General features: G+C 37.8%; 2 protein-coding genes across 2 annotated transcripts in view; one reads left to right on the top strand and one right to left on the bottom strand.

Annotated features, from left to right (window-relative positions):
- The first annotated feature begins 182 nt into the window (after window positions 1-182).
- On the top strand, window positions 183-5,966 carry LOC139107845 (uncharacterized). The gene is made up of 5 exons (XM_070665711.1): window positions 183-216; window positions 380-1,345; window positions 2,873-3,153; window positions 4,419-4,737; window positions 5,215-5,966. The coding sequence occupies exons 1-5, from the start codon at window positions 183-185 to the stop codon at window positions 5,964-5,966; spliced, it is 2,352 nt and encodes a 783-aa protein (XP_070521812.1).
- Window positions 5,967-11,040: 5,074 nt separating this feature from the next.
- Window positions 11,041-27,956, bottom strand: part of LOC139108254 (fatty acid synthase-like) — a 215,641-nt gene continuing 198,725 nt past the window's right edge. The window contains 4 exon segments of the mRNA XM_070666383.1: window positions 11,041-17,948; window positions 18,040-18,291; window positions 18,614-18,868; window positions 21,538-22,013. Of these exon segments, the coding sequence (XP_070522484.1) occupies window positions 17,829-17,948; window positions 18,040-18,291; window positions 18,614-18,868; window positions 21,538-22,013 (1,103 nt within the window). The 3' untranslated portion in view covers window positions 11,041-17,828.

Raw genomic sequence — 27,956 nt, 5'->3', positions numbered from 1 at the left:
TTGTAACACTAATCCAATTAAACAATTATATATTTAAAAAGTAAATTTTTATCGCCCTTTCCTGCGGATCCCGAAGGACGGACCCCGTGCACCGGCTGCGGTGCAACATTATCATGGTATCAAATATCCGCAGCGATGAGCCCTCACACGAGGGGGGACAGGTCGTAATAAAAAACGTAGCGATGAGCCTTCACACGAAGGAGGACAGATCGCAGCGTATGATTACGCATATACGCGCGCTTATGTGTGTGTATAGATATTTTATGTAACTTAGCGAATATATAGAGATTCTTTTTTTTTGTTAACAGCAATAAGCTTTCTCTCGAGGAAGGACATATCGCAAAATAGAAGCGTATTATCGGCATATTAATAATTTTAGATTTGCCGACGACCGCCATAAACGTGGACGAGGAACAGACAGAAGGCAGAGACAGTGAAGTAGGTTCGGGATCAGCTACATCTTCGGATGCCTTTGTTTTAGACGAGGAAGCGGTTACAAATAAAGAGCCCGGAGATTCAGAAAAGATCGTGATAAGTCTTAGTTCGGAAACCAGAGAAAAGCTTGGATTAAAAACAGAAGCCGAACATTCTTCGGATATTCCGCTGCATCCAGCTTTGGTAGCAGAATGGTCGAAGTGGATTAAGAAAGGCCTGTATGAAGAAGACGAAGAGAAAAAATGCGAGGCAGAAGAGCAAAAGATCTTCGAAGAGATCATGAAAAAGTTCCCGAGGAAAGAAACTTTGTTGACAGAGGCCCCAAAATTGAACCCGAAAATTTTAGCCTATATGTCAGCAACAGCAAAGAACAGAGACAGGCATTTTCTCTCCTCCCCGAATATTCTGAGATCAGCTATTGTAGCTCTAGGCAGCAATATTTCGTTGATCTTAAAATTAGAAAATGGTGAAGCCACAAATTCCCTTCTACATTTATTGGGAAACGCCGGCAAGCTTCTAACTAGCTTGCATTACAATTATTCAGCTATGAGAAGGGCATTTATTCTACCTGGTGTTGATGAGAAATATAAAGATTTGTTAAAGAAAACTGACATCACAGAAGAGTTGTTCAGAAAGAATCTTTTTGAAAAATTGAAACACTCTAAGTCTCTATGCAAAGTAGTGGAAGATTTGACTCCCTATCGTCAACCTAAAAAAGTTTTGAAGAACAGTAGTTCAGGAAACAGAAAAAGCCTACCCGGAAATTACAGAAGCCAACCGAGGCAGGAACAGTATCGAGGCTCACAAGGAGCTTTGAAATTCAGAAATCGCCAAGGCTCTCAAAACAATTTTCAATGGAACAAGAAAGGTCAACAGGAGTTAAGACAGATAAAGCCGAATCAGTTCAAACGTTAGAGATGAGAAATGTAGCAGGTCGTTTAAGATATTTAGTAAGAATTGGTAAAGCGTCACTAAAGACAAATTTATATTTGGCTGTATAAATGACAACTCAATCCGCTTTATATCGTAGCCCTCTCAATCATCGTTTCGAACGTCTCCTTTGTTACATGGATCCCAAACACTAAAGAATGTTGGCGAGTTCATAATGTAACGATGCCCCCGGGAAAAGCATCGTTCCCGGAGAAGAACCACCGGAGGCCGAGACGACCATCCTCTCGGACAGGAAGGGGAGCGCGGGGGCTCCCGAAGAAACCGATCATCGGCGCGATAATTGTACAGGTGTCGAGTACGCGCAAAGTCCCGCGGAACGGACTTACACGAGCGGCCCCGAGCTCGTCCGAACGAGCACGACGCGCACGGTACCGCGGAATACCGCGGCCGGCGCCACGTATCAGGATACCCCCGGACGTCGCCTTTTCTAGATAAAAAGACGAATTCGGCAAAGTCGCGCACCGTTCGCGTTCCGTTCGCCTCACAGCGAACATCCGGACCGACCGACTCCTGGTGCAAGCAGAACAACGGGGTGGAGCAAACTCCGCCTCGGTCAGGCACTCCTGACGCTTGCCCACATAGGAATCTTCCTAGCAACCGAAAAGCAATTCTCGATTTGTAAGACCGGCTCGTGGGGTGAAGCGCACTTCGCCTCCTTCGAGTGATCTTGATCCCGGATCTACAGTCGGTTTGCCAAGGCGAATATCCTTTCGCACCGTTGCACAAACCCGAGGTGGAGAGCTCTCCGCCTCGGCCGAGCACTCTCGGCTACTGCAACACCGGACAGGTGCTCCGTCCTCCACTACATCCGAAAACCGCATTTGCGTCGCGATCTACGAATTATTTCGACCACCGCGTCCCGCGCCGCGTGCATCGATCAGGTCCAGCCCGGGCCCGCGCCGACGGGAAAAAGAAACCGCATTCGCGTCGCGATCTACGAATTATTCCAACCACCGCGTCCCGCGCCGCGTGCATCGACCAGGCCCCGCCCAGGCCCGCGACGCTGGGGAATATTCGCGCCGCTAGCCCCGCGATCCGTTAGGGCGCTATCTAGGCGGTTGCCGAAAACTTGTAACGACCCGCCCGTCATAGATCCGCGTATCGATCACCGCCGTACCGATCCGGCGCATACACGCGCCAATTACCGCGTTACCGCAAGCGTTCTATTATATGAGTGTTCTGTCCCGCGACGTCTCAACCACGCGTTCGTCACATTTGGCTCTATTGTGAATTGTTATTGAAATTATTAATTGAATAAACCATCAATTAATTGTTAATCCAAGTCTCGTGTATTTTCGAACCTACTTATTCTCTCGCGAATCCTGTCCGCCCGGCGAGCACATCCGGGCACTCCGGCTGGGCCGATATTCGCGGCCAAGAATTACGGTCGTTTCAATAAAAAAATTATTAGCATTAGGAGCTATTAGAACTTGTATATCGAGTAACCCGCAATTTATATCATCTTATTTTCTTATCAAAAAATCAGACGGTACTTTTAGATTTGTCTTAAATTTGAAGAAACTCAATGAATTCATAAAGACAACTCATTTTAAGTTAGAAGATGCTCGTATGACGCAAAAATTATTATTAAGAAGTGATTATTTAGCGAAATTGGATTTAGAAAACGCGTATTATTTAAAACCTATGAGCAAAGATTCTTCGAAATATCTAAAATTCATTTTTCAAGGTCAATATTTTGAGTTTACTTGCTTACCCTTCGGCCTATCTGTAGTTCCGTGTGTTTTTACTAAGCTTCTAGGACCAGTTGTTAGTCATTTACGAAAAACAGGTTTCTCTTCTGTTGTATATTTAGATGATTTTTTATTGTTAGCATGATCTAAACAAGGATGAATAGATAATGTCAGTGCAACGGTAAAATTACTAGAAAAACTAAGTTTTATCATTAATTTCAAGAAGAGTAACCTTATTCCGAACAAGAGAACGGAATTTCTGGGAATAATCTTTGATTCTAAGAACATGAGGTTACTTTTGCCTACACGGAAGAAAGAGAGTACTTAAGCTGCTGGATACGCTAAGACCGGGGAAAGTTTGTACTATAAGAGAATGGTCAAGACTCGTTGGAACATTGAACGCATGTTCTCCGGCACTGAAATATAGTCGTCTGTACGTGAAAAGTTTTAAACGTATTAGATATTTAAATTTACTCGCTAATAACGATGATTATGAATCAAACTTGTATACCAAATGTATACCAAAAAACTGGAGACTGATTTTAAATAGTGGAGAGAGAATATTCTCAGATCTTCCAATCTTATTAGACAAGAAAAGTTTCTACGCGAAATATCCTCGGACGCATCTACGACAGGTTGGGGTGTTTTTTGTGAGGGAGAAAGAGCTAGAGGTTTCTGGTCACAAAAGGAAAGGAAGTGATATATTAATAGATTGGAACTTCTAGCGGCTTTATTTACATTAAAAAGTTTTGCAAAGCGTGACAAGAATTGCGAGATTCTTTTACGAATAGATAACACGACGGCCATCGCGTATATTAACAAAATGAGAGGTGTACAACACCCAAATCTGCAAAAAATTACAAAGGAAATTTGGCAGTGGTGTGAAGTAAGGGATATTTGGCTAGTAGCTTCTTATGTAAAATTAAAAGATAACGTAGAAGCGGATGAGGAATCGAGAATAAAAAACATGGATACAGAATAGGAGATAGCGGACTTTGTCTTTCAAGAGGCAGTATTAAAATTCGGCGAGCCAGATATTAACTTGTTTGCCTCTCGGCTAAATAAAAAATGCAAAAAATTCTTTGCGTGGGGATATGACCCAGAAGTGTTAGCTTCGGACGCTTTTACAAAATCCTGGCATACATTAGGTTTTTTCTAGGCCTTTTCTCCGTTTGCAATGATCTTGAGGGTATTAAAGAAAATCATAACAGACCGGGCTACCGGAATCATGGTGGTATCATATTGGACGGGCCAACCCTGGTTTCCGTTGTTTTCAGAACTCTTGTCTGAAAAGCCTTTGATTTACGAACCTACTCATAATTTGCTCTTATCCCCCTGCAGGTCTATCAACCATCCGCTGGCGAAGAAGCTATCCCTGATAGTAGGGAAATTATCAAGGAAGCGTTCATCAGGAAAGGAATGCCGAACTCATCTTTAGATATATTTGTGGCCTCACTATCAAGCGCAACTCTTAAACAATACGCAAATCCTCTGAGACAATGGTACTCTTTTTGCAAGGAAAAGAAATTGGATCCTTTTCATCCTGAAGACGGGACAGTCATTGAGATGTTACCCAAAAGATTTGAAGAAAGGGCATCGTATAGCACTCTTAATACACTGATGTTCAGGATCGCTTTAGGCAGTGAAAATGAAATAAGGTGTAAAATAAAGTAGCACTTTTATCAACAAAAAAAACTATAACAATTTATTAATACACAGTTTGAACACACAGTTTTGAGTACTGTCGCGCGGACGGTGACTCAGATTCAGAATAGCGATAGCACACTGTTGCTCTAACTTATTTGTTAGCGTTGGCACGCTTAAAAGTCAATTCTTGACCAATTCGCGAACACTCGCGAGTACACAACACGATTGTACACGTAAAAATTACAGTAATCAAGCGTCGGCGCGCGAAAGATTTTGTATCAAAGGCTGAAGCTTATGAGAGTTCTGTTCTCGTTAAGGTTCAGAAAGCGACTGACTACTGAGAGGTCCGCCGTGCCATTCTTCCTTATCGTAAAGGACAAAGGCATAAGGTTACGGGACGTCCCGGGTTCTAGGACTTTCGGATATTAAATTATTCGCTTATGCAATATGACAATTGCAAGAACTGTTTGTCAATTATTTATCGCAATAGGTACCAGCTTGACCACGTCTAAGACTTCAAATCTCGAATCTTTGCAGACCGGAAAATTAATATCAATTTGTTCTTTGAATCTTAAACAACTGAGGTCGGCCATTTCACTAGTGAGCGACAATTGTGTTGGTCAAAGTAAGAATGTCTCAAGATTATTTAAAGGAATCTTTATGCTCAGGCCTTCAAGGCTGAGATACAATCGCACGTGGGATATAATTGTGGCCTTCAAGAAGATTGAAGAATGGTTCTTTTTGGAGAATCTTCCCCTGGAAACCTTAACAGAGCGCTTAGTTTTACTACTTGCTCTAGGTACAGCTCACAGAGTGCAGACATTGGCGTTAATTAAAATCTCAAATGTTAAACAAAACGTCAACGGGTATGAAATAGAAATTCCGGATTGCGTTAAATCATCAAGTCTAAAGGCTTTTCAACCGATATTAATGTTACCAAGGTTTTTAAATAATCCAAAAATTTGTATTGCGTCTACGTTAGAAAGATATATGGAAACAACGGCCGGTTTGAGGGGAGACATCGATTACATATTTGTTACTACAAAAAAACCGATTAAGGCAGCGGCCCCGGGTATAATAAGTAGATGGATTAGGGCAGCCCTGGCTAAATGCAAGATAGATAATAATTTCACAGCGCATTCTACGAGACATGCAGCTACGTCTGCAGCATTAAAAAAAGGTGTGAGTTGTAACCCAAACCCCGTTACAACACGAAACATGACGCAGGGCATTTCGGAATAAGTATCTCGCAATTAAATAACCTCGGAGGATGCAAGATCAGCAAACCTCCTTAAGAAATTAAATAATAAAAGAAACACGTGCGAGAACTTATTGCCGAAATCGCTGAGGTTGCATTCGCCGAACTACCGAAGTTCGGCATTGCAACCCGAGGAGGCCAAGGCCCTGCGTCACTATTAAATAACCGCGAACCGTCACGGACGGGCAGTCGCATCATAGTCCGTACCGTAAACTGAGAGCGGTGATAACCAAAGTTCGGTCGCGTGCCAAGTAAGAGGAGACCTCGCGGAGCCGAGGACGCGTGACAACGCGAGGACGTGTGCCGAACCGACAGAAGGGAAACTTAGGGAGATAGAAAAGTGCAACATTGTAATTGAATAAAACTTCTAATCTTTATTTTAAAACCAATAATTTCGCCCTCCCTCACGGATCCCGAAGGACGGACCCCGTGCACCGGCCCCGGTGCAACAGAGTTTAGAATTAATAAGGAAAACGGCGAGCTGGTCAAAGAACTTGAATGTGTTTGAGAGATTCTACGATAGAACTATAATATTATCCGAAAAGCCCTTTTCAGAGGCACTTATAGATTAAGAGTTAAAAGAATAATTAATAGTTAAGCGTTTAAGTTTGTCATTCCTTCTATACAAATTTTAATTTTGTTGTTTATTTCACAAATACCGTTGTTTTAAGACAAGTTGTATGTAACAAATTTTTAGTTCCTAAACTTTCAAATATTATTCTTAATGAATAAACGTTCTAATGAAAATTATTCTCTAAATCACTACACTTAATTGTAAGAACGAGACGGAGATATAATTGTGCGATCAAACGATCTCATAGAGAGAGAAGTTCGATCGTAATTATATATTAGTCTCGTTCGAACGATTCTCCCGCCCATACTTTTCTTCTCAACCCCTAGTTAACAGTAATTTTCATTGATACGTAGATCTCGGAAATATATGAAGTTGGAAGAACAAAGGGCGGGAAGAGGATACAATTTTTACACTCTGAAACTGTCGCGACATCGGGCGCGGCAAGCCACTACTACACTTAATCGTTCGAACAAGACTAATATACAGGGTATCCTAGTTAATGTAAAAAAGTTTTTAGTTGTAGATTGGGCTTCCGAAAATAAGTAGAAAAGTCCTATACAGATTTGTAAATTAAGCGTTAATAACCGAGAAAACAATATTTAAAGATTTGACGCCCCTCGTGCGAGCAAAAACGCGCCGTTCAAAGCTACCAAGACGTTGGTGGACCTAGAGGTGTGGCTTATCTACTTTATTCACAAAGAAATGGGTAATCTATGAATCTCTGTAAATAGAGTGGGATGGGCTACACCACCACTCTATTTACAGAGATTCATAGATTACCCAAATCTTTGTGAATAGAGTAAAATAAGCCACATCTCTAGGTCCACCAACGTCTCGGTAACTTCGAACGGCGTGTTTTTGCTTGTACGGGGGGCGTCAAATCTTTAAATGTTATTTTCTCGGTTATTTACGCCTAACTTACAAAACCGTATAGGACTTTTCTACTTATTTTTGAAAGCCCAACTTACAACTAAAAACTTTTTTACATCAACTGGAAGACCCTGTATAATTACGATCGAACATCTCTCTATAAGATTGTTTGATCGCACAATTATATTTTCTTCTACTCTTTATTGATTCCGAGATACAGAAATTTTACATAACTTGGGTAATTTAAAGAGCTGAAATACCTTTTCTGTAAAACAGAAATTACAAAATCAATTAAAAACCTTTTAAATTACAAAATCTTAATAATCTATTAATTGATTCATAAAGAGATTGAATAAAGACATAAAATTGGTCCTATAATGAAACCTTCTTTAGTTAATTATGTAAATTGTTATAAACAAATCTGTTACATGTATCCTGTCATATTTGAGCTCTTATTTAAAAAACTATTAAACATTTTTTCTCTATCTCTTTTAGTTTTTGACTTATGACTCTTGCTTAAAATCAGAGACCTACACAATTTGACACAAAATACTAACACCAACAATTTCTAAACTAATTCTCTTAATAAGCAACTACGAACGGAACAAAGACTTATCGCAATAACGCACAACCGCGTAATTAAGAATCTCATATTAATAAACAAATTAATAAATTGTTCTAAAAAATTCAAAGTTAACAATTGTTTTTATCCAAATTTTATAATAGATATTATATATAAAGGTGTTTATTCATCTTCTTAGAGGTACACCGGAACTTTCGCATCCCACAGATTTGTTTTACCTTTTCCCATAAACTATATCTTAAAACTTCATACTTTTATATAACAAAAACAAAATACTTTCCGCCACTTTTTCGTTCCTTTCTATATCCTTTTCCTTTTCTTAACAAATTCCTCCTTTTCTTTTACACTTTTCCTTCTCATCATCATTACCCCCTTACATATCTACGCGTTACAACTTGTCTTATCTCTAACTTATTTTTACTTTTATAATCTTCTTTCTTCCTGCAACAATTCCTGAAAATAAAACTTATATCCTACGCCTTTTTACGCTTCTATTCTATTACTTGCGCGTCGAGAGAAAGAGAGAGATCACACTTTTATTCATACCTTTACTATATTCTGCCTTATTTTACCTTAAATTCTACCTTTGGACCCCCGCTTCCGACGCTCTTTATTTTATTTCTTTATTTTTTTAACCTCTTTCATACTTTCATTCACTCCCATTTCCCTCCCTTATTCTTTCCAAAGTTTCTAACCAATCATTCCCCTTCCTTCCCCTCCCAGAATTTCCTCCACCATCTCCTCCCAACTATTCTCGTTTCCCCAGTCTATACATTCCTCCCATATATGTTCCCACGTTTCTTCCATCTTCAAACAAATTCTACATTTTCTTTTCTCCTCCCTCTCCCAATATTTATTTCCTCTCATTTCCTCCCTTAATCTAAATTTTGCCACTCTTTGCCATTTTTCTTCCTTCCACCCCAATTTCAAATATCCTGGTATCCCTTCTTCTTTCACTTTTTTATAATACTTATTGAATCTTGACTCTCTTATTTTTTTCCATCTTTCCTCTCTTTGCCATTCTTTATCCTTTTCCACCAAATATTCCCCCTTATTTCCCTCTTTCTCTTAGATTTTCCACCTCTTTTCCAGACCACCCAAATTTTTCAAAAAATTCCTCTCTTTCTTTTTCTCATTTTCCTTTGCTTCTTCCCTCCCTTGCTCTTCCCTTCATTTCTTCCCAGCACCATTTTGCTAAAACTCCTCCTTTCCCTTCTTCTAGCCGTTTTTCATATTTCCATGCTCTCATCCCTGCTCTACCTTTCAATTTATCCTTCTGTAGTTTTTCTCTCACCATATATCCTGGTACATATCTTCTTACTCCCAGCACCCATCTCAAGTATTTTTCCTGTAATATCTCCACCTCTTCTCTTTCCTTCCATCCTCATATTTCCACGCCATAATTGATAACCGACCATACCAGTTTATCAAATAGCCATATTCTTTTACTCCATTCTTTTCCGAATTTTCTTTTACCTATACTCCACACCTGCCCCATTATTCTTGCCGCTCTTTTTACTCTGTCCTTTACATGCTCCTTCTGCTCTTCATTTCTCATGATTATGTATCCCAAATACTTGAAACTTTTTACTTCCTCTATTTCTTTCCCTTTCCATACCCATTTAATTTTTTTCCATCTCCCTCCCCCCTTTCTACACCTCATTATCTTTGTTTTCTTTACATTCACTTCCAATCCCTTTTCCTTTACATATTCTTCCATGTTTTTAATCATTCTTTTCATCCCTGCCTCATTTTCTGCCAGTAGTGCAATGTCATCCGCGTATGCCAGCGAGTAAACCCTCTGTCTTTTATTCTTATACCCCCCTATCCTCCTTTTTCTAGTTCTTCGTCTATGTCCGCCAACAAGAGTGTGAACAGGCTGGGGCTAAGCGAACACTCCTGTCTTACTCCCTTTATCGTCCAAAACCTTTTCCCTTCTTTATCCTTCACCTTAACTTTAATCACCGTTTCCATTAATATTTCTTCACATCTTCTTATTAATCCTTCTCCTATCCCTCTTTTCTTCATTGTTTCCACCAATTTTCTCCTATCTACAGAGTCAAAAGCCGCTCTCATATCTATAAACGCTATTACCATTTTTCCTTCCTTTTCCTCTATCTTCTTATTTAGCAGGTAATTTAACACATATATCTGGTCCACTGTCTCCATGTCTCTTCTAAAACCGGCCTGACTCTGCGGTAATATTTCTTTTTCTTCTATATCCTTTCTTAATCTTTCTGTTAACACAGATGCATACACTTTGTACGCAGTCTGTGTCAACGTTATCCCTCTATACTCTTCTACTTTTTCACCTTTTCCTTTTTTTAACACCGGAACTACCACACCTTCTCTCCATCCCTCCGGCATCCCCTCCCCCCTCCATACCCTTTTGCACATCTCCCATAATTTCTCTTTTACTTCCCCTCCTCCCTATTTCCATATTTCATTTTTTAAACCATCACTTCCTGCTGCTTTTCCTTTTTTCAACCTTCTTATTACATTTTCAAATTCTTCTTTATTTATATCTTTCTCATTGTCTTCTATTCTCTCTCCTCCTATTTCTTCTCTTACTCTCCATTCCACTCCTCCTAACATTTCCTTAAAATATCCGTCTCATTCTTCAATCTTTATTTTTTCCTCCACTTTCTTCCTTTTTTTTCTTCTCTTGTTTACGACTTTCCATACTTCTACCTCTGTTTTAATCTTTTCTATTTCTTTTTCCCATCTCACTTTTTCTTGCAATTTTTTCTCCTCACATAGCTTCTTATATTCACTTTTCTTCTTTTTATAATTCTCCTCACTCCCTTCCCCCTTTCTCCATTTTCGCATTTCTTCCTTTACTTCACCTTTTTTCCTTTTACAATCCTCATTCCACCATCTTTCTTTTGGTTTTTCACCCTCCTCTTTTTTCATTTCCTTTTTAACTACTTTCTTTGTTTTTTCCAGTTCCTTACTAAAACTTCTCCAATTTTCCTCCGTATTGTTTTCTCTCTCTCTTTTTTCTTTATATTTTTTCCTGAAAATTTTCCTCTCCTTCTCACTCCAAGCTAGCCTCGTGCTCTTTTTTTTACCATATTTACATCTTCTCCTCTTTCCTCCCTCCCTTTTTATCGTCACTATTAAGGGTAAGTGGTCTGGGTCCACTTCCTCCCCCACCTTCATTTCTACTATTTCTCCTTTTGATTCCACGTTACTGATCACATAGTCTATCACTGTTTTTCTTTTTCACCCTACATATGTCCATTCACCCTCTTCATCTCCACTTGTACAACCATTGACTATTCCCCATCCTGCTTCTTCCAAAACTTTACAAAACTTTTTTTCCTTTTCCTGTAATTTTTTTATCCTTTGTTTTCCTTTTTCTCTCTTCCTTGTCTTCTTCTCCTTTTTCATCATCCCATAACCCGCTCTCTTCTCTCGTCCTCACATTAAAGTCTCCCCCTATCAGATATCTCGTTCCTTCCTCTTTTTCATCCATCCAATTTCTCATATTCTCTGTTATGTCTTCTAAATCCTCGTTTACATATACCCCTGCTATTTTCCACCATACTTTTCCACTTTTTATCTTTATTCCTATCATTCCTTTCCTATTTTCAAATTCTAATTCTCCTTCTCCTTCCAATTCCTCCTTCCATCCCATCACCATTCCCTCCATTGCCTTCCCCTTCTTATTTTTCTTTTCTGCCCTCTTATTTTTCCATTTGTAGCCCTTTGGCAGTCTGCTTCTTAACCCCTTCCATTTTTTTTCTTCCAACCAAGTTTCACACATATAAATCACATCCCATTTCTCCATGTTCTTCCAGAAATCTTCATCCTTGTTTTCTATTCCTGCCACGTTCCAAAAAACTATTCTCACGTTTCTATCTTTTATCTCCGTCTTTTCCTTTCCTCTCTCCTTTTTCTCCTTTTCTTTTTCTTTTTTCCTTTTATCTTTCCTTTTTCCATTTTTTTCTTCGTCCTTTTCTTTTCCTCCTTCCTCATCTTTTCTCTCCACTTTTTTCAACTCATTTCCTTCTCTTCTTCCGCGCCTTTTCCGAAACTTGCATTCAATCTATCTACTATCACCCTCTTCCTTTTATTTCCTTCTTTTTCAAACTCTTTCGCTCCATCCCATTTTCTCAATTCTTCCTTCAAATCATCCCATATCCACATTTCTTTATTTACCCATATCTTCTTGTATCCTATTTTTATCTGTTTTCCTTCTCTTTTCAATCTATCCGCTTCTCTCTTTATGAGCCATTCCACTTTCCTTTTATATTCTGTCAGATCGTCTCCTATCCATTCCGTCCTTTCCTTCAGTTTTCCCTTGCATCTTAATATTTCCAGTTTTTCTTTAAAATCCACGTAATCTATCTTTGGCGAGAATCGCTTGCCGATTCTTTAGCCGTGGACAGTCGCCAAACTTCCAACAGTATTTCGCGGCGTAAACCACCAAAAATTGCTGGTTATTCAACAGCGTATCCTGGCCGATATTCGGAAGCAGGCATTCTCACACATTTAACAGATCACAGGAACAACCGAACAGAATTAAAACCTCGGAACCTCAACTCGGACATTTCCTTCTCTCTTTGATTATACTTAGAAAACAATTGGTTTGGAAAATACATTTAGTGGAATCGATTTTCGCGGGAATACATATTGAAACGTTGAGACTTACTTTTAGGCAATCTTCTAACTGCTTCTTCTGTACTTGATGGTTGTCTTGCACACTCTGACACTCACGTCAATTTCAAATAAACTATATCGGCTGTAGCTGAGATGCAAGAGAGCGTGCTCCGCCAAAACAGAAGATTTTATAAGCTCGGAAAAGGGGAGGACTATTCCTGAATTTTCACTTTTCTGACATTCTAATCTTTCATTTGCGGAGCTTGTTCCTCCACTTTTCCTATCTCAAAATTATTGGGCATTCGCACCTCATCCCTTCTCTATTTCTTAAACTTTTAAGTTTTCGCCCTTAGTTTCTAAATTTTGGTGAGGAGTTCCCGAAATCCATTGGTTTTAAGAAAATAATATGCCTACGAAGCACCCCCGCTTTAACGAGTTATCCCTTCCGAGCCTTCCAGAATTTTACTATCATTTCCATCGAGGGATGGTGGAGAAACTTCTACCTTTCATATGACGTATGGTTACCTGACTTTATTGCCTTTGTCTGCACCACATACTCCGGTAATTACGGGCCTCTCGCGCCCTTGGTTTTTCTAAAGCTCAGGATCTATACGCAATTACAATTTTAAGAAAAAGTTATTTTTTCTTTTCCTGTGACGGACAGATTATCAAAGTTGAAATATTTATGAGCCCCTTAGGTTTTGATTTTTTGTATTATGTCTAGACAAATTCTTTGTCTGACTTTCGTTGGCGCCTGTTTACAATTTGTTGCATGTTTTTTATGCTTTCACGCAACAAATTGTCCTGGAATATGTTAATGTTTTATGAATTGTCTTCTAAAAGGCTCTGAAGTTCCCTTCTTTTTTGTGTTACAATAGACTACGGTCTACCTTCCCCTTAACTAAAATTTTAATATGTGTCAAAAAAAGAGACGCGGAGTCGGAGACGTAACAGAAGTAACAACGCTTTTGACGTGTGTGACGCCAGCGACGTAATGAGGTTTGTCATCTCGGTGCTACCAGCATACTACTTACAAAATATAAATATGTTAAATAAATCTGAAACAATGCTGAAACATTTTCAATAAGTTTGTTCTGTTTTCAACGCTATATTATTGTAACCCGAGCCTTCTAGCAACAAAACCTCAGAGCAAAACCGGCAAGTTTTTGCATGCGCGTAGCAAATTGCCAAATTGCAGAAATTTACCGATTGAGACTTACTCGATTCAACAATCGCGACGAGCATCAAACCTTTGATCGAAGCTTATTGAAGAAATACTCCTGTCTGTTTATTTTTGCACTTGGCAACAGCCGAATATAAATACAAAGCTCCAAACGCCGAACGGGACTAATGTAATACATTAAGATTAACGTACTGAGTGCAACCGAAGAATTGTGTGCTGCAATATTGCTTGAGATAAGAACGAGAAACAGAAAAGTCTCGCTCGATCCGAGCTCATAATTTATTGTAGACGACACAGAATACACGAGGGTAACAATGAAATCGCTTAAACAACTGTAAAAACAATTTTGAATTATTCTATGTCGCCACCCATTTCTTCCAATCTTCGGCTAACCGGGGAGCAAACCTCTTTTGCATCAGCCACGGAGCAACATTATTATATACATTTTGCTGATTAATAATCTTAAATTTTTTGTTAATAAAATTTATGATATATTTTATTCCTCATTTATGTTTTTTTGATAAACAATATCTGTTATTTACATTTCTAATGGTAGATATTATTACATTATATTTATTGTATTATAGAGAAATATATTTATTGAATTCCCCTTAGAGTTACAAATTTTCTTATATTAATCTTACTACTAATACGCACTTACATATACTTCTTACTCTACAATACAATCTTTACATTTCTCTTTTCTTATTTTTGATCCTCGCCATTCTATTATTATTTTCTCTCTTTCTCTATTTTTTTTATACTTTTTCTCACTCTTTTATTCTCTCTCTCACTCCGTTTCTCTTTTCATCCAACATTGTTTTCATTCAATCTTTCCATGTTCCTTTCGTCCCCCAAAGTTTCATCTTTTCCATACATGCTTCCATGTCTCTTCCTCATGTCCATACATCCTACATCTCTTTCTCTTTTTCTTTTCCCACTATACATGTTGTCCCAGATATAATAAAGGATACTGAGAGTATAGATAGAATTAATCAAGACAAGTAGAAAAGTTCTGTACCATTTTGCAAAATTTTCAATCGTTATAAAGAAAAAAAATAAATTGTATTAAATGTATAGGCTTAAGAGCGACAAGGAAGCTGCGCGTGAGTGAGTTCTTTTTTTCCCCATTCTTATCCCTTTACTTTCGAAGAATTTTCATCTCTCTTTCTCCCATCTTGATATTTCTACACTTCTCGTTTTTTCCTCTATATTTCCTCTCTACATTTTTTTGCTACTCCACTTTTTTTTTTGTCTAATAATTTCTTCCCATATCCCTATGCTCTTCTTTCCATCCTTGTCTTCATCTTTTCTCTCTGCATTTCCTCTTTTACCATATATTCCGGCGTGCATCTTTTCACTCCTATCATCCATTTTAAGTACCTTTCTTATATACTTTCATTATTTTAGATTTCTAAAAATTTAACTTTAATCTTCTCTTTTCCAGATATTCTTCTAACCTTACCATCACATTTTTTATCTCATTTTCTCTTCTAAGTCCGCTATCATAATATTAAAGAGAATTGGAATTAACGAACATTTTTTTCTTACTCCTCATTCTGCCAAAATTTCTTACTCTTTTCTTCTCCTATTCTTATCTTATTTCTCCTTCTTTCATTAATTTTCTGCATCGTTTCTGTAGAGTTGGATGAATAAATTGAAGTACAAAAATGATTAAACTGTTTGATTTAATATATAATTAATAAATGAGATACACTGATATTCACTGAGTGGCTGCTTGAATGCATCTGAAGCGCTCCGGTTTATTTCGTGGCCCGTTGGCCCTTTCGTTTCTTTGTCTCTTAATCTAGGGATACTATTTCTTTCAAGCACGTACTAATGATTCATCTGAATCTATATCTTTTGTCCTAACGGTTCATTACACTCTTTTTGACTCCGAAGCACGTTTTATATACTTAATATTATATTACTATATAGCACACTCAGTTTAAATAATATTTTAATATAAAGTTATTTCTCAACAGTTTCACCAATCCCTTCCTTATTCCGTTCTTCTCCATACACTCTATTAAAATTTCTCTATTAACCATATCAAACGCTATCTTGGGATCTACAATAAATAATACCAGTTTTCCCTCTTTTTATTTATCTGTCTATTCATTAAATAACTCATAGAATACGCATTATCCATTGCACCCATTTTTTCCTTAGTCCCGCGTGTCCTTTATCTAGTATTCCTTTTACCTTCAACTCCTTTACCAGTCTCTCCGTCGGTATCGTTACATAAACTTTATAAAGAGTAGGCATTATTGTTATAACTCAGTATTCCTATACTTTATTCCCGTTATCAATTTTTTTTCACCGACACCACAATTTCTTTCTCTTATTTCTTTATCCATTCCTTTCCCTTTTATACATTGTTGCACATTATCCATACCTATTCCCTTATCTCCTCACCTCATTATTTCCATACTTCTTCCGATATCCCGTCACCTTCTACTGCTTATTTGTCCCTTAATTTCTTCAGGACCCTTGCAACTTTTTCTCTACCTACTTCTTATTTCTTTTTCCCCTTTTCTTTTTTCCATTTGCTCTTCACCACACTTTGTTCCAAATTTCATAATATCTCTCCAAAATAATCATCTCATTCTTCCATCTTTATATATTCTCTTTCTCTAATCCATTTTTTTTCTCTATTTAATAACTTCTTCGTTTGTTCATCTGTTTTCACATTTTTTGCCTACCTTATTCATCTTTGTGCTTCATTGTGTTTTTTTCTTTCTACATAATTCATTACATTTCTTTTTTTTTCTTCTATACTGTTCTCTTTCTACCTTCTCTTTTCACCAATTCCTTAATTTTCTTCTTACCTCACATTTCCATTCTTTGCACTCCTCATTCCACCATCCTCTTTTTGGTTTTTCCTTTCCTTTTTCTTATCCTACATTCAAAACAGTACTTATTTTTTTGTTTACTCTTTTCCATTCTGTTCTTTCCTCCTTTTTCTATATTTCTCTTATTTTTCTTTAAAATTTTGTTTTTCTGTTCTCTGTTTATTTTTATTCTTTTTTCTTTTTCTTTTATTCTGTTTTTTTTTTTCTCTTTATCATTACAATTATCGGAAAATAATTCAAATCTATTTTACTTCCTACTTACATTTGCTCAACTACTTCCCACATCTCTTCAATACCGATTACATAATCAATTACTGATACTTCTCTTGGTCCTTAATATGTTCATTCTTCTTCGTCTCTACTTCCTTTTCCATTCATAATTGACAATCCCGTTTCTTCTAATATTCTTATTATTCTTTTCCCCGCATCATTAAATTTTCCATCCTTTGACTACATCTTTCTTTATTCTTGTTTCCTTCTTTTTATATCCTTCGCCCCTTATTTCCCATCTATGTATTAAAATTCCCCCATTATTATTTTCCTTCCCTTTCTTCTTTCCCTAGTCCATCACTTTTTTATTTTCTCTTAAAATACTCCTCAATTCCCCCCTAAGCTTTTATACCTCTCTATACCCTCCAATACCCTTCATTCTTTTTCTTTTTTTATACCTTTTTTTATATACCTTCTACTTTTTTTTAATCTTTTGCTTACGCCTATGCTACCTTGCTTTATTTTCTTATCTTACTGTCACTTTGTCAACCGTTTTCCTTAACTTATTTCTACAGACCTTTCTTTACTTTATCTTATTTCCTTTTTTTTATCCTTCTCTCTCTTTTCTTCCTCTCCTAACTTTTCCTTTTTCCCTAATTCTTACTTCTTTTTTGTATTTTCTGTAACACTCCTTCTCATTTTCTCTTCAATTCCTTTTTCACTCATTTCTTCACTCTTTGTCTCCAAAGTTTACTCTTTACATTTCTTAACTTCTCCTTTACTTTTCACCTTTCATTCTAAACCTGCACCCTTTTCTTCACTTTCACCTTTTTTTTCCCTATTCCTTTTTCACCTCCAGCCCTTTCCCTCCACTTTCTCTCTTTTTATTTCTATACAAAATTAATTTTTTTGTCTCTTATACACTACCCATTTACCACGCAGCGCTTCGGAAACAAAAGTCCATATTTATTGTATTATAATATCTTCTATTTTTTCTTCATTAATAGCTGATATAATTTTGTCGTTATCCATTATTGTGATATGATTTCCTTCCACATAATAAATTTGCACTTTACCTTCGGTTATCTAAGAATACATCTCTTGTTATAAAGATTTTGTTATTAAAAAAAATATTTTTGTATTAAGTTTAGTACACTTTTGTTTATATTAGATTTACCTTGTGAAGACTATAATCCTCATCTGGAAAAAAAATAATTGGAGATGTAGGTTTTAGCAACGTTATAGATGATTTAAGACGAGGTAAAGAAGATACATCGTAATTTTGCAAAGCGATAATATGGTTGTAAATTGTAAAATATACAAATTTTTGATTTTCAGTTGTTAATACATTTAATTTCATTGAAAAATAAGCATGAAATATTTCTAATTTTTCTTCCAATGTAATACAATTATTTAATTTTGTTACAACCTGTAAATACAAAAAAATTTATGTTGGATAAAATTTATAACAATAAATATAATAAATTAAAATTAATGGATTGCATGATATCCAACAAAAGTAATATCACCACTAATATGACAGTAAAACAAATTGAAATACTTATTCTTACAAATTTTATATTTTTTCAAACTTGAATATTATTACATATATTGTCAATAAACACTTAAAAGTTTAGAAATACGGATTTCTGAGAAGACATTAAAAAATTATTCTTATATTGTTCCATAAAATTTATGTAATTAAATTTTTACAATAAGAACTATATATCTATTTTGTACAGAATACTAACTGTGCTTTTAGTCACTGTTGTGTACATTTCCAGCAAACTAAGCAGTATCAGATTTTCTAACTCTTCCGGTGAAGAATAATTAAAATATCGTTCAACATAAAGTTTTATTTGATCTGGTGCACCATCTATTAATATTAACCGTCCTGAGAATTCTTTAGCTTCTAATAATCTTGCTAATTCAATAGCAATTAGACATCCAAATGAATAACCCACTATTAAAAATTTCTTTTCATCTTTCATTTTTTTCAACACGTGCTAAGCAAAAGAACATAATTGTATATGTAATGATAAAAAATAAGAAAATTGTTAAACAATTATTACTTTTTATCAAATAAAAAGTAACAGTAATATAATATTAATACATAATATTAATATATAGTATATAATATAATATTAATATTATATATTAATATTGTAACGATGCCTCCGAAAAGAAGCATCGTTCCCGGATAAGAACTACCGGAGGCCGTGACGACCACCTTCTCGGCCAGGATAGGGAGCGCGGGGCGCTCCCGAAGAAACCGATCATCGGCGCGACAATTATTACATGTAACGTGTACGCGCGAAGTCCCGCGGAACGGACTTACACGAGCGGCCCCGAGCTCGGCCGAGCGAACACGCCGCGTTCGGTATCGCGGAATACCGCGTCAAGCGCCACGTGCCGGGATACCCCCGGCCGTCGCCTTTTTCATATAAAAAGGCGAATTTGTAAAGACGAACACCGTTCTTGATCTTTTCGCCTCGCAATGAACGTCCGGACCGACCGACTTCTAGTGCAAGCACACAAACGGGGTAGAGCGTACTCTGCCTCGGTCAGGCACTCCTGACGCTTGCTTAAAAGAAGTCTATTAAGCCGACAGTAATCATCGATACATACGACCGGCTCGTGGGGTGAAGCGCACTTCGCCTTTTTCGAGTGATCTTGATCCCGTGTCTACGATCATATTACCGAAGCGACTTTCCTTTTGCACCGTTGCACAAAACCGGGGTGAACAGATCTCGGCCGAGTACTCTCGGCTACTGCAACACCGAACAAGTGCTCCATCCTAATCTGTTCCAAACCGCGTTCGCGTCGCGATCTACGATATCTCGCGCCCATCGCGTCCCGCGTCTTGTACGCGAGCGAAGCCACGCCTAGGCTCGCGACCGCGGGTAAGATTCGCACGACTAGCCTCGCGATCTATTAGGGCGTTATCTAGGCGGCTGCCGAAAGTATTGTAACGGCCCGCCTACCGAAGATCCGCATATCGATAATCGCCGTATCGATCCGACGCAGAAACGTTACGGTCACCGCGAATCGCTGCACTATTAAATTCTGTTATTGTAATTGTTCTATTCGGCGACGTTTCAGTTACGCGTTCGTCTAAATTGTTATTGCTTAATTAAATAAATACTCAATTAATAGGTCACTCAGTCTCGGTACATTTACGGACCTTACAATTCTATCTCGAATCCTGTATTCCCGGCGAGCACATTCGGACATCTACCGCTGGCCCGATATTCGAGGCTCCGAGAATTACGGTCGTTTCAATATTATATTACAATTTTTTGGTGATGTCAGGTTGGTAAATTAAATATATTTATGCAAGGTGTCAAAAACAAAATTTAAAATTTGAAAACTGTAGGTAGGCAATAAAAACTTAAAACAAAAAGTAATATTTTGCAAAATTTGTAATCATTATCAAAACAACGACATTATATGCAATTGTCACGATAAAGCGTTTATTCGATCGCGTAAATCGAGTGCTTCTCTGTATTTTAATATTGTTTCGAACGGTACATCGTTCGCACCTGCTGCGATCTTGCATGTTAATTATTATGATATTCGCGTATCGCTGCGGCTTTTGTTATTTTTCCGTCGTGGCGAAAATCTCGCAACACGAATTTTTTGCTACGTGAAGATCATCACCGAGATAAAAGCAAAGTTGTTTGAGAATCAATCAGCAGTGAGCATCGCTTCAAACATATCTTTCGCTAAGCAAACGGAAGTTCGAGTTTGTTCGTTCTATTCATGATCGTCCTCTTTATAACTTAATTTCTCGCGCCATAGCTCAAATTTTATTGTTACGAAGTACATGTCACAATGAAGATTTCCGTCGTGCGTTCAAGATATCCGTTAGTCGAGTGGTTTATCGACCATCCTAACGAGATCTCCATCGGAACAAATCAACTTAAGAATTTTGTCCGATCGTCTCTTGATCGTTTCCGTACAGTTCGTATCGTCAACTGATTGTGCAAATGTATTAAATAATAACTAACGACAACTCAAGTTTTATTTTTAATATTTCGGCAATTTCAACTTCTTCGCTTTCCGGCCTCTTTGCCCTATATTTCCACACGTAACCGCACTCATAGCTGAGTGAACGCTATTTAAATTCATTGTCTGAACGTGAACACATAAAAAATTGTCGCGCTACAAATGAGTCTTAATACAATATAAACGGGTAATTTAGTAATTGATTTAGTAATTAATTAAAATTTTTTTAATAATAACCACTTTGAAAATAATGGGATGTACCTGACAGGCGATTCTCTAAAAAAGATTGATGGAGTCGGCGAATGACGATAGATTGGTAAAACGCAGTGAAAAAATGACGATGTGTTCACAACATATAACATAGTTTCGAAAAACGCTCTTTTGCCGCTTAATTCTCGCCTATTGTCGCTCGCTGACTGTATCCATTTTTTTTAAAGAGTATTTGCCATGGCCTGCCATGTCCAAAATTCAGCTTTCAAGACACTTGTTGACTTAGATGTTTAATTAATTACTAAATAATTATTATAATTTTTGCCAAATAATACTTGACTTTTTGTTTTACATTCCTAGTGTCTATCTACAGTTTTCGATTTAACACTTTGTTTGGAACACTCTGTATAAATATTTTAAAAAATAATGAAAATGTTAAATATTTAAAACTTTATACAGGCAACAAGTAAGCGGCGGACTTCATCACTGAATGACATTCGTTGGGCATATTAAGTACACCATATTGTAAGCACGTTACAGAAGATTTAAATCGTGATGCTAAAGACATATATACAGCTGCACATCCTTCAATTCCAGGTAAAAGAAAGATATGACTTTGATTTACTTCTATTTTTGTATTAAGTTCTATAGCAATATCTGGAACAAAGTCTGAATCCTTTATTTTTCGAACCAGAATGTTTAAACCTTCCAAATTATTTGCATCAGTTCTATTTGTATTATGTATCTCTTCTTGTTTGGTTGTTATTGACATTTGTTGAAGTTTAGCAAAAGTTAAAGTTCTAATGTCTTCCGCCGTCAAAAACGTATCAAATTCTCTTTCTAATGTTTGTTTAATTTCCACTGCCATCATCGAATCTATACCCATTTCGGCCAATGGAACATTTGGAGGCACTAATTTTATGTTCTTCAACCCTATATTAAAACAAATAAATGTTATAAAACATATTGTTAAGTCAAAATAATTGTTAAGAAGGTTCAAAAAACGGGTGAATGATTAACTCGCCATGAAAACGTAGTTCCACAAGACGAATTAGCAAGACGAATTAGCGCATAGGTGTCTCCGGCGATACACCGTTATTCGAGTACCAGTCGCGAATTGACTTAATAGTTTCAAGAGTGAATGAAATGATGTTGCAATACAGGGTGAATCAGAGAGGATGGAAGTACGATTTACCATATAAGACGGGTTACCGACCGCGACTGTAATTTTCGCTGCGCTCCATAGATTGCGGTACCATAGAAGACAAAAAAAAGATAAAAAAATAGACGAACAAAAAAAACATTTTTCAAATTTTTTCGTTTATCTTTCTTTTATCTTAAATATGAGCAATTTCCACTGAGGCCGAAACCATGGTACGCAATTTCTCAAATAGTAAATTGCTAGATATGATATTCGTTTACGCACAGAGTAACGAACAATCATTCGTAGCCACGAGAGAATATTTTCGGAGGTACTCCGAGCGGAGACAACCTTATTTTAAATTGTTTGGGAGATTAGTGACGAGACTACGACGCCATGGACAATTTCAATCTTTTAAACCCGCAGGTAAATATTTAATTAAACTGCTTTTGTTAAAATAAGTTAATCTTTTAACATTTTTTCATATTTGTATAGACCAAACACGGCGGATTAATACAGCCTCAATCGAAGAAGCAGTGGTCAACGAGCCCACGATATGTTCGCGAGCCGTGGCCCGGAAAATTGGAATCAGTCAGGCATCAGTTTGCAGGGCTTTAAAGTCAGCTCGCTTCCATTCTTATAAGGTCAGTCTGACTCAAGTACTTTATAATAACGATGACGTTCACAGAATGCAGTATTGTCGGTGGCTACTTAATGTAAGTGAACAAGACTATTATTTTGTAAAATACATTCTGTTTTTGGACAAATTCTTATTTGGAAAAAATTTAGCAGAATCGTTGAAAACGGCTCAAATTTGTGAAAAGACTGGCCGAGAGTCGGAAAAATCTACCCTGCATCTTGGGAGGAAATCATTTCAACCTGTTCGCCAAACGATTCAGTGTAACCAGCCTCAAGCAAACAAAATAACATACTCGGGAAACCGCCAAGTCCTTGCCCGTCCGTCGTCGGCTTGTCAGACAGGGAATCATTTCTCTCAAAGCCGCTATCCTTGTGCCGCATTCCTGCACCAGATTCCGTCACCGCCGTTGAACAACGTAAGTCCTGCTGGTCGCTTACGTGCATTTTATGAAGCTTGGCTGTCTATCACTTCTGATCCGTTAGTATTAAATACGGTCGAAGGTTACCATATCCCATTTATTTGTTCACCGCCTCCAAGAACATTTATTGTTGAGCCTCTTTTTTCCAACTCGGAATCTCTTGCTTGCGATGCAGAGATTACACGTCTGCTTCTCAAAAGAGCTGTAGTACGTGCTAAATACTCTAATGATCAATTTCTCTCTTCTTTTTTTTTAGAGATAAATCTTCGGGCGGAAAAAGATTTATATTTTATCTCAAAGATTTAAATACATTTATTATACCTCCGCATTTTAAATTAGAAGATTGGCGCACGGTTGTACGTTTAATGTTACCTGGTTTTTTTATGACTACTCTTAACCTTGAGGATGCTTTTCTATTAGTTTCCATTTGTGAGAAACATCGAAAATTTTTAAGACTTTACTTTTTACGAAGATTTTACGCCCTGTTGTAACTCATTTTCCTAAAAATGGCTATCAAATTATTATTTATTTAGATAATTTTTTATTTTTGAGCCCTTCTAAAATTAAGTGCCGAGCCTCTATCCACGCCACTATTTTTCTTATTAATTCTCTTAGATTTTTAATTAATTATTCTAAATCAAATTTAGAACCTTCTATTAAATGTAAATATTTAGGTTTCATATTTATTTCTATAGAGCAATCTATTGCTATTCCTCCTCTTTGCCGTACTAAATTATTGAAATTTACATCTTCCTGGCTCTGTAAGAATAAATGTATTATTCGAAATTTAGCCAGTTTTATCGGTTTTTTAATATTAGTTTGACCTGCCATTCAATATAAGCTCCTTTATATTAAAAATGTAGAGAGAGAAAAATTTTTAGCCCTTAATAATAATAATGACAATTATTCGGCTATTATAGTTTTTTCTTCTCATTTACAAAAAGATCTTCGTTGGTGGAATAATATCTTTTCTAATCTTGATCAATCAATTAAAATTCGTTTATACTTTTTTGCCAAAGAAATTTTTACTGACGCCTCTCTTAGTGGCTGGGGGCTGTTTGCCGAGAGTTTCGAACGCATGGCTGATGGTCTCAAGAAGAAAAAGAGTGACATATTAATGCTCTTGAACTTAAAGCTGTATTTAATGGTTTACGTTGCTTTGCAGCAAATCTTCATGATTGCAATCTCCTTCTTCGGATTGATAATACAACGGCCCTTGCGTATAATAATAAATTTGGTTCCGTTCAATTTCTTTTTCTTTTTAATTTTTCCAGACAAGTATGGCGTTAGTGCGAAAATCGTAACATCTTTTTATTGCTTCATATATTTCTTCTTCAGATATCTCTATTGCTGATGCTGAATCTCGTGTCTTGGATCCGGATACAGAATGGTCTTTATCTGATAATGCTTTTTATCAAATTATTTCTACATTTGGTCCGTTCGATGTAGACTTGTTTGCGTCCATCTTAAACAATAAATATGAGGCTTACATTTCTTGGTTCCTTGACCCAAGCGCGTTTGCAGTTGTCGCTTTTATACATTGTCACGATTTATACTTTCCTCCTTACGGAGGAAAGTCGCTAACCAAAGAGAAGGCTGAGCACGGACGGAAAATCTGCGCGCCGCCGTGACACGAGGGATAGGGAGGGAGAAGGGGTCGCGGTTCCTCAGCTGTATCCCAGGGCGGGACGGCGTGATCACGCAGCGATATGGTTTTGGGCGCCAGACACGGGCTCTGCTGTGCCGATGTTATTCGCGAATTAATTCTCTTTTCCCAGCAAATAATGATAAACTCAAACTGCCGTCACGCGCGGGGGCTAGCTCATTCGAACGGAGAGGGGCGGGGTATAACGGGCGGAATTCTCGGACAGACGGAAACGACGGCACAAAATAAGTTTTACGTGACACCCAAAAATCGAATGAACAAAGAAGCTGTTTATTACGGAATATCAAATAATAATAATAAAAAAAATTATATAAAATAACGAAAAGAAAAGGATAAACGCGATCAAGGGCCGGGGAGTTACCTTGATCGTGCCGTTAAATTAATAATACAAAATCGCTAACAATTAGTTTATTCAGATCTCACTTTTTCGTAACTCTCGCGTCGGCCCTGACTGTTGTGGTGCCGGCCACGCGCCTCCCGTGCACGCGACGTGTTTTCGCGGGACGTTACAACACCAAAGAATCCCCGCATACGGTCGCCTGTTGTTAACGAGATCGCGAGATTTCTTTCCCGGCTTCAACCGCTGCCGAGGGCTCTCCGTGCGGACGTGACTCACGAGAAACTCACAAATGATACAATTAATAAACGCAAGATATTCGCCCCGTTCTTCCCCGCAGAGTCCTGCCACCGGCATTCAGACGCCCGTCGGCGGCCACTCTCTAATGTTAAGTCCTTGCCCTGCGACAAGGATCCTCCAAGCAATCTATCGGGCCCGCGTGTCCGTTTTACGTGGCTGGGTATCGTCTGAATCCGCGACAGTCTCCCCGGAAAGCGGAGGGTTTCACAAAATAATAATTCCGCAATGCGGGTGGAAGATCTCACCGAATAAACACTTCCTGGTTCTCAAGTCGGCCTCGCTCTCTCTCACTCTCCCGCTCTTGCTCGCTATCTCGGTTTCGGTCTGTCGCTAGCTCTAGATCGATCGCTTGGTCTACGGACGTCCGCCTATCTCGATAGTTCACACGGAAGAGAGCGAGGACCGCGCGAAATTTCGGCACGAGGATCGGCGTATCCCCACTCTCGGGTCTCGCGGATTTTTCCGCGCGCTACGTCGCCGATTGTCCCCGCGAGCAGCTGCCCTCACAGAGCCCTATCGGCACTAGCCGGTTGGCGCGGGTTTTGGATAGTCCGCTTTCGCGTCAATTCCCCCGCAGGTTACTTTCGGCGCCAAGATGCGTAGGCGACAGGTTTCTTCCAAGGCTCTCGGAATGGGTGGCCTCCCATCCCGGGCCCGTATCCGTTTATCCTCTCATCCGGAAGTTCGCGCCTCCGCATATGGTCCGCGGCTTTCGCTCCTCACCCGGCAAGGACGGCCCGTAGCCCCGATGACATACAATAGCAACAGAATTAACAAAATCGCGATCGTTAATTCTTGCCTCTCAAATAAAGATAGAGCCCCCGGAGACTTCCGCGACCCCTTCCCGCTCTTCTCTCTACCGCGATTTATCCGGCGCCGCTGCGCTTTTGTGACGGCCGTGGGGAATTCCGACGAAGCAGCAAAAGCCGCCACGTCACAACATATACTTGGGAGAATTTAAATTTTTCTGCATTTCCTCCGTTTATTCTTTTGCCTAAAATTTTAAGAAAGATAAACGAAGGTGCTACAGGTACCTTAGTAGTTCCCTGGTGGCCTTCACAGTTTTGGTTTCCGTTATTTTGTTGTCTTCTATCTTCAACTCTAATTCTCTCTCCTAATTTTTCTCTATTTTTTTCTCCTTTTAGAAATTATCATCCGGAGTGGAGGACTCTTTCCTTGGGGGTCGCCAGATTATCTGGGAAGCTTTCTCATTCCGACTAGTACCTCAATTGGCAATTCCGGCACTTACGGCTTTTCTTTCTGATTCTACTATTAAACAATACTTCCAACATCTACGATCCTGGTGGTATTTCTGTTAATGTTTTCAAGTTTCCCAGTTTACTTCTTCTATTTCTCAGTTATTAAACTTTCTAGCTTTAAAGTTACCTACTGTTAATTCATATTCTTCTCTTAATACTATGAGATCGGCGATTTCATTGATTTCGCATAATGAAATTGGTAATCATCCTATTATTAAACGTTTTTGTAAAGGTGTAGCAGTTTTCAAACCACTTCGCTTCTGTTTATCTTTATGATACATATTCACTAGACGTTATTTTTAAAAAACTAGTTCTTTTGTTGGTTTTAGCTACTGGTCATCGGGCTCAAACTCTTTCGCTTATTAAAATTTCTCAGATTTCTTTAGGCGAAAAATTAATTATTCGAATTTCTGACCGTATTAAAACTACAGCCCCTGGCCGTCCTCAACCTTTATTTACATTTTCACGATTTTTGAATCACGATAGCCTTTGCATTGTTTGGCTTTTAGAATTTTATTTAAAGAAGACTTCTAATTTACGTTCTGCTTCGTACGATTATTTATTTATTTTGTTTAACAAGTCTTTTAAGGAAGTAAAACCGCAAACTATTAGCCGTTGGATTCGCAAAGCTCTCGAGGATTGTGGAATTAAAGTTTCTATTTTTTCAGCACACAGTACTTGTCATGCTTCTACTTCAAATGCCGCAGCAAAAGGTGTATCCACCGACCTTATTAAACGCGCTGCTTGTTGGTCTGGTGAATCTCGTGTTTTCATCACGTTTTATCATAGACCTATTCTCAATTCTGAAGAATTTTCAAATGCTACCTTACTTCTTTAAATTTGTCTTTTATTATTTATCTTTAATAAGTACTCGCATAATTATCGGGCTTGATTTTTTTATGTACTTATAAAAGTTACTTATGTATCATTTTACTTTGATAGTCCAAACAACTATGTTATTATATATTGTCCTAATAAATTAATTTTTTCTGTTGTGACAAATTGCAGAAATTTAAACAACTACATAGTTAGCATCCGGACAAGACAACCAGGGCATAATTAATAAGTTGAACAAACTTACCTGTAAAGTTCAATTTTAATTATGCCCGTTGTCT

This window comes from Cardiocondyla obscurior, linkage group LG14, assembly GCF_019399895.1.
Source record: "Cardiocondyla obscurior isolate alpha-2009 linkage group LG14, Cobs3.1, whole genome shotgun sequence".
Taxonomy (NCBI): domain Eukaryota; kingdom Metazoa; phylum Arthropoda; class Insecta; order Hymenoptera; family Formicidae; genus Cardiocondyla; species Cardiocondyla obscurior.
Note: the sequence above shows the minus strand (reverse complement) of the source record. Positions and strands in the feature narration are given on the sequence as shown.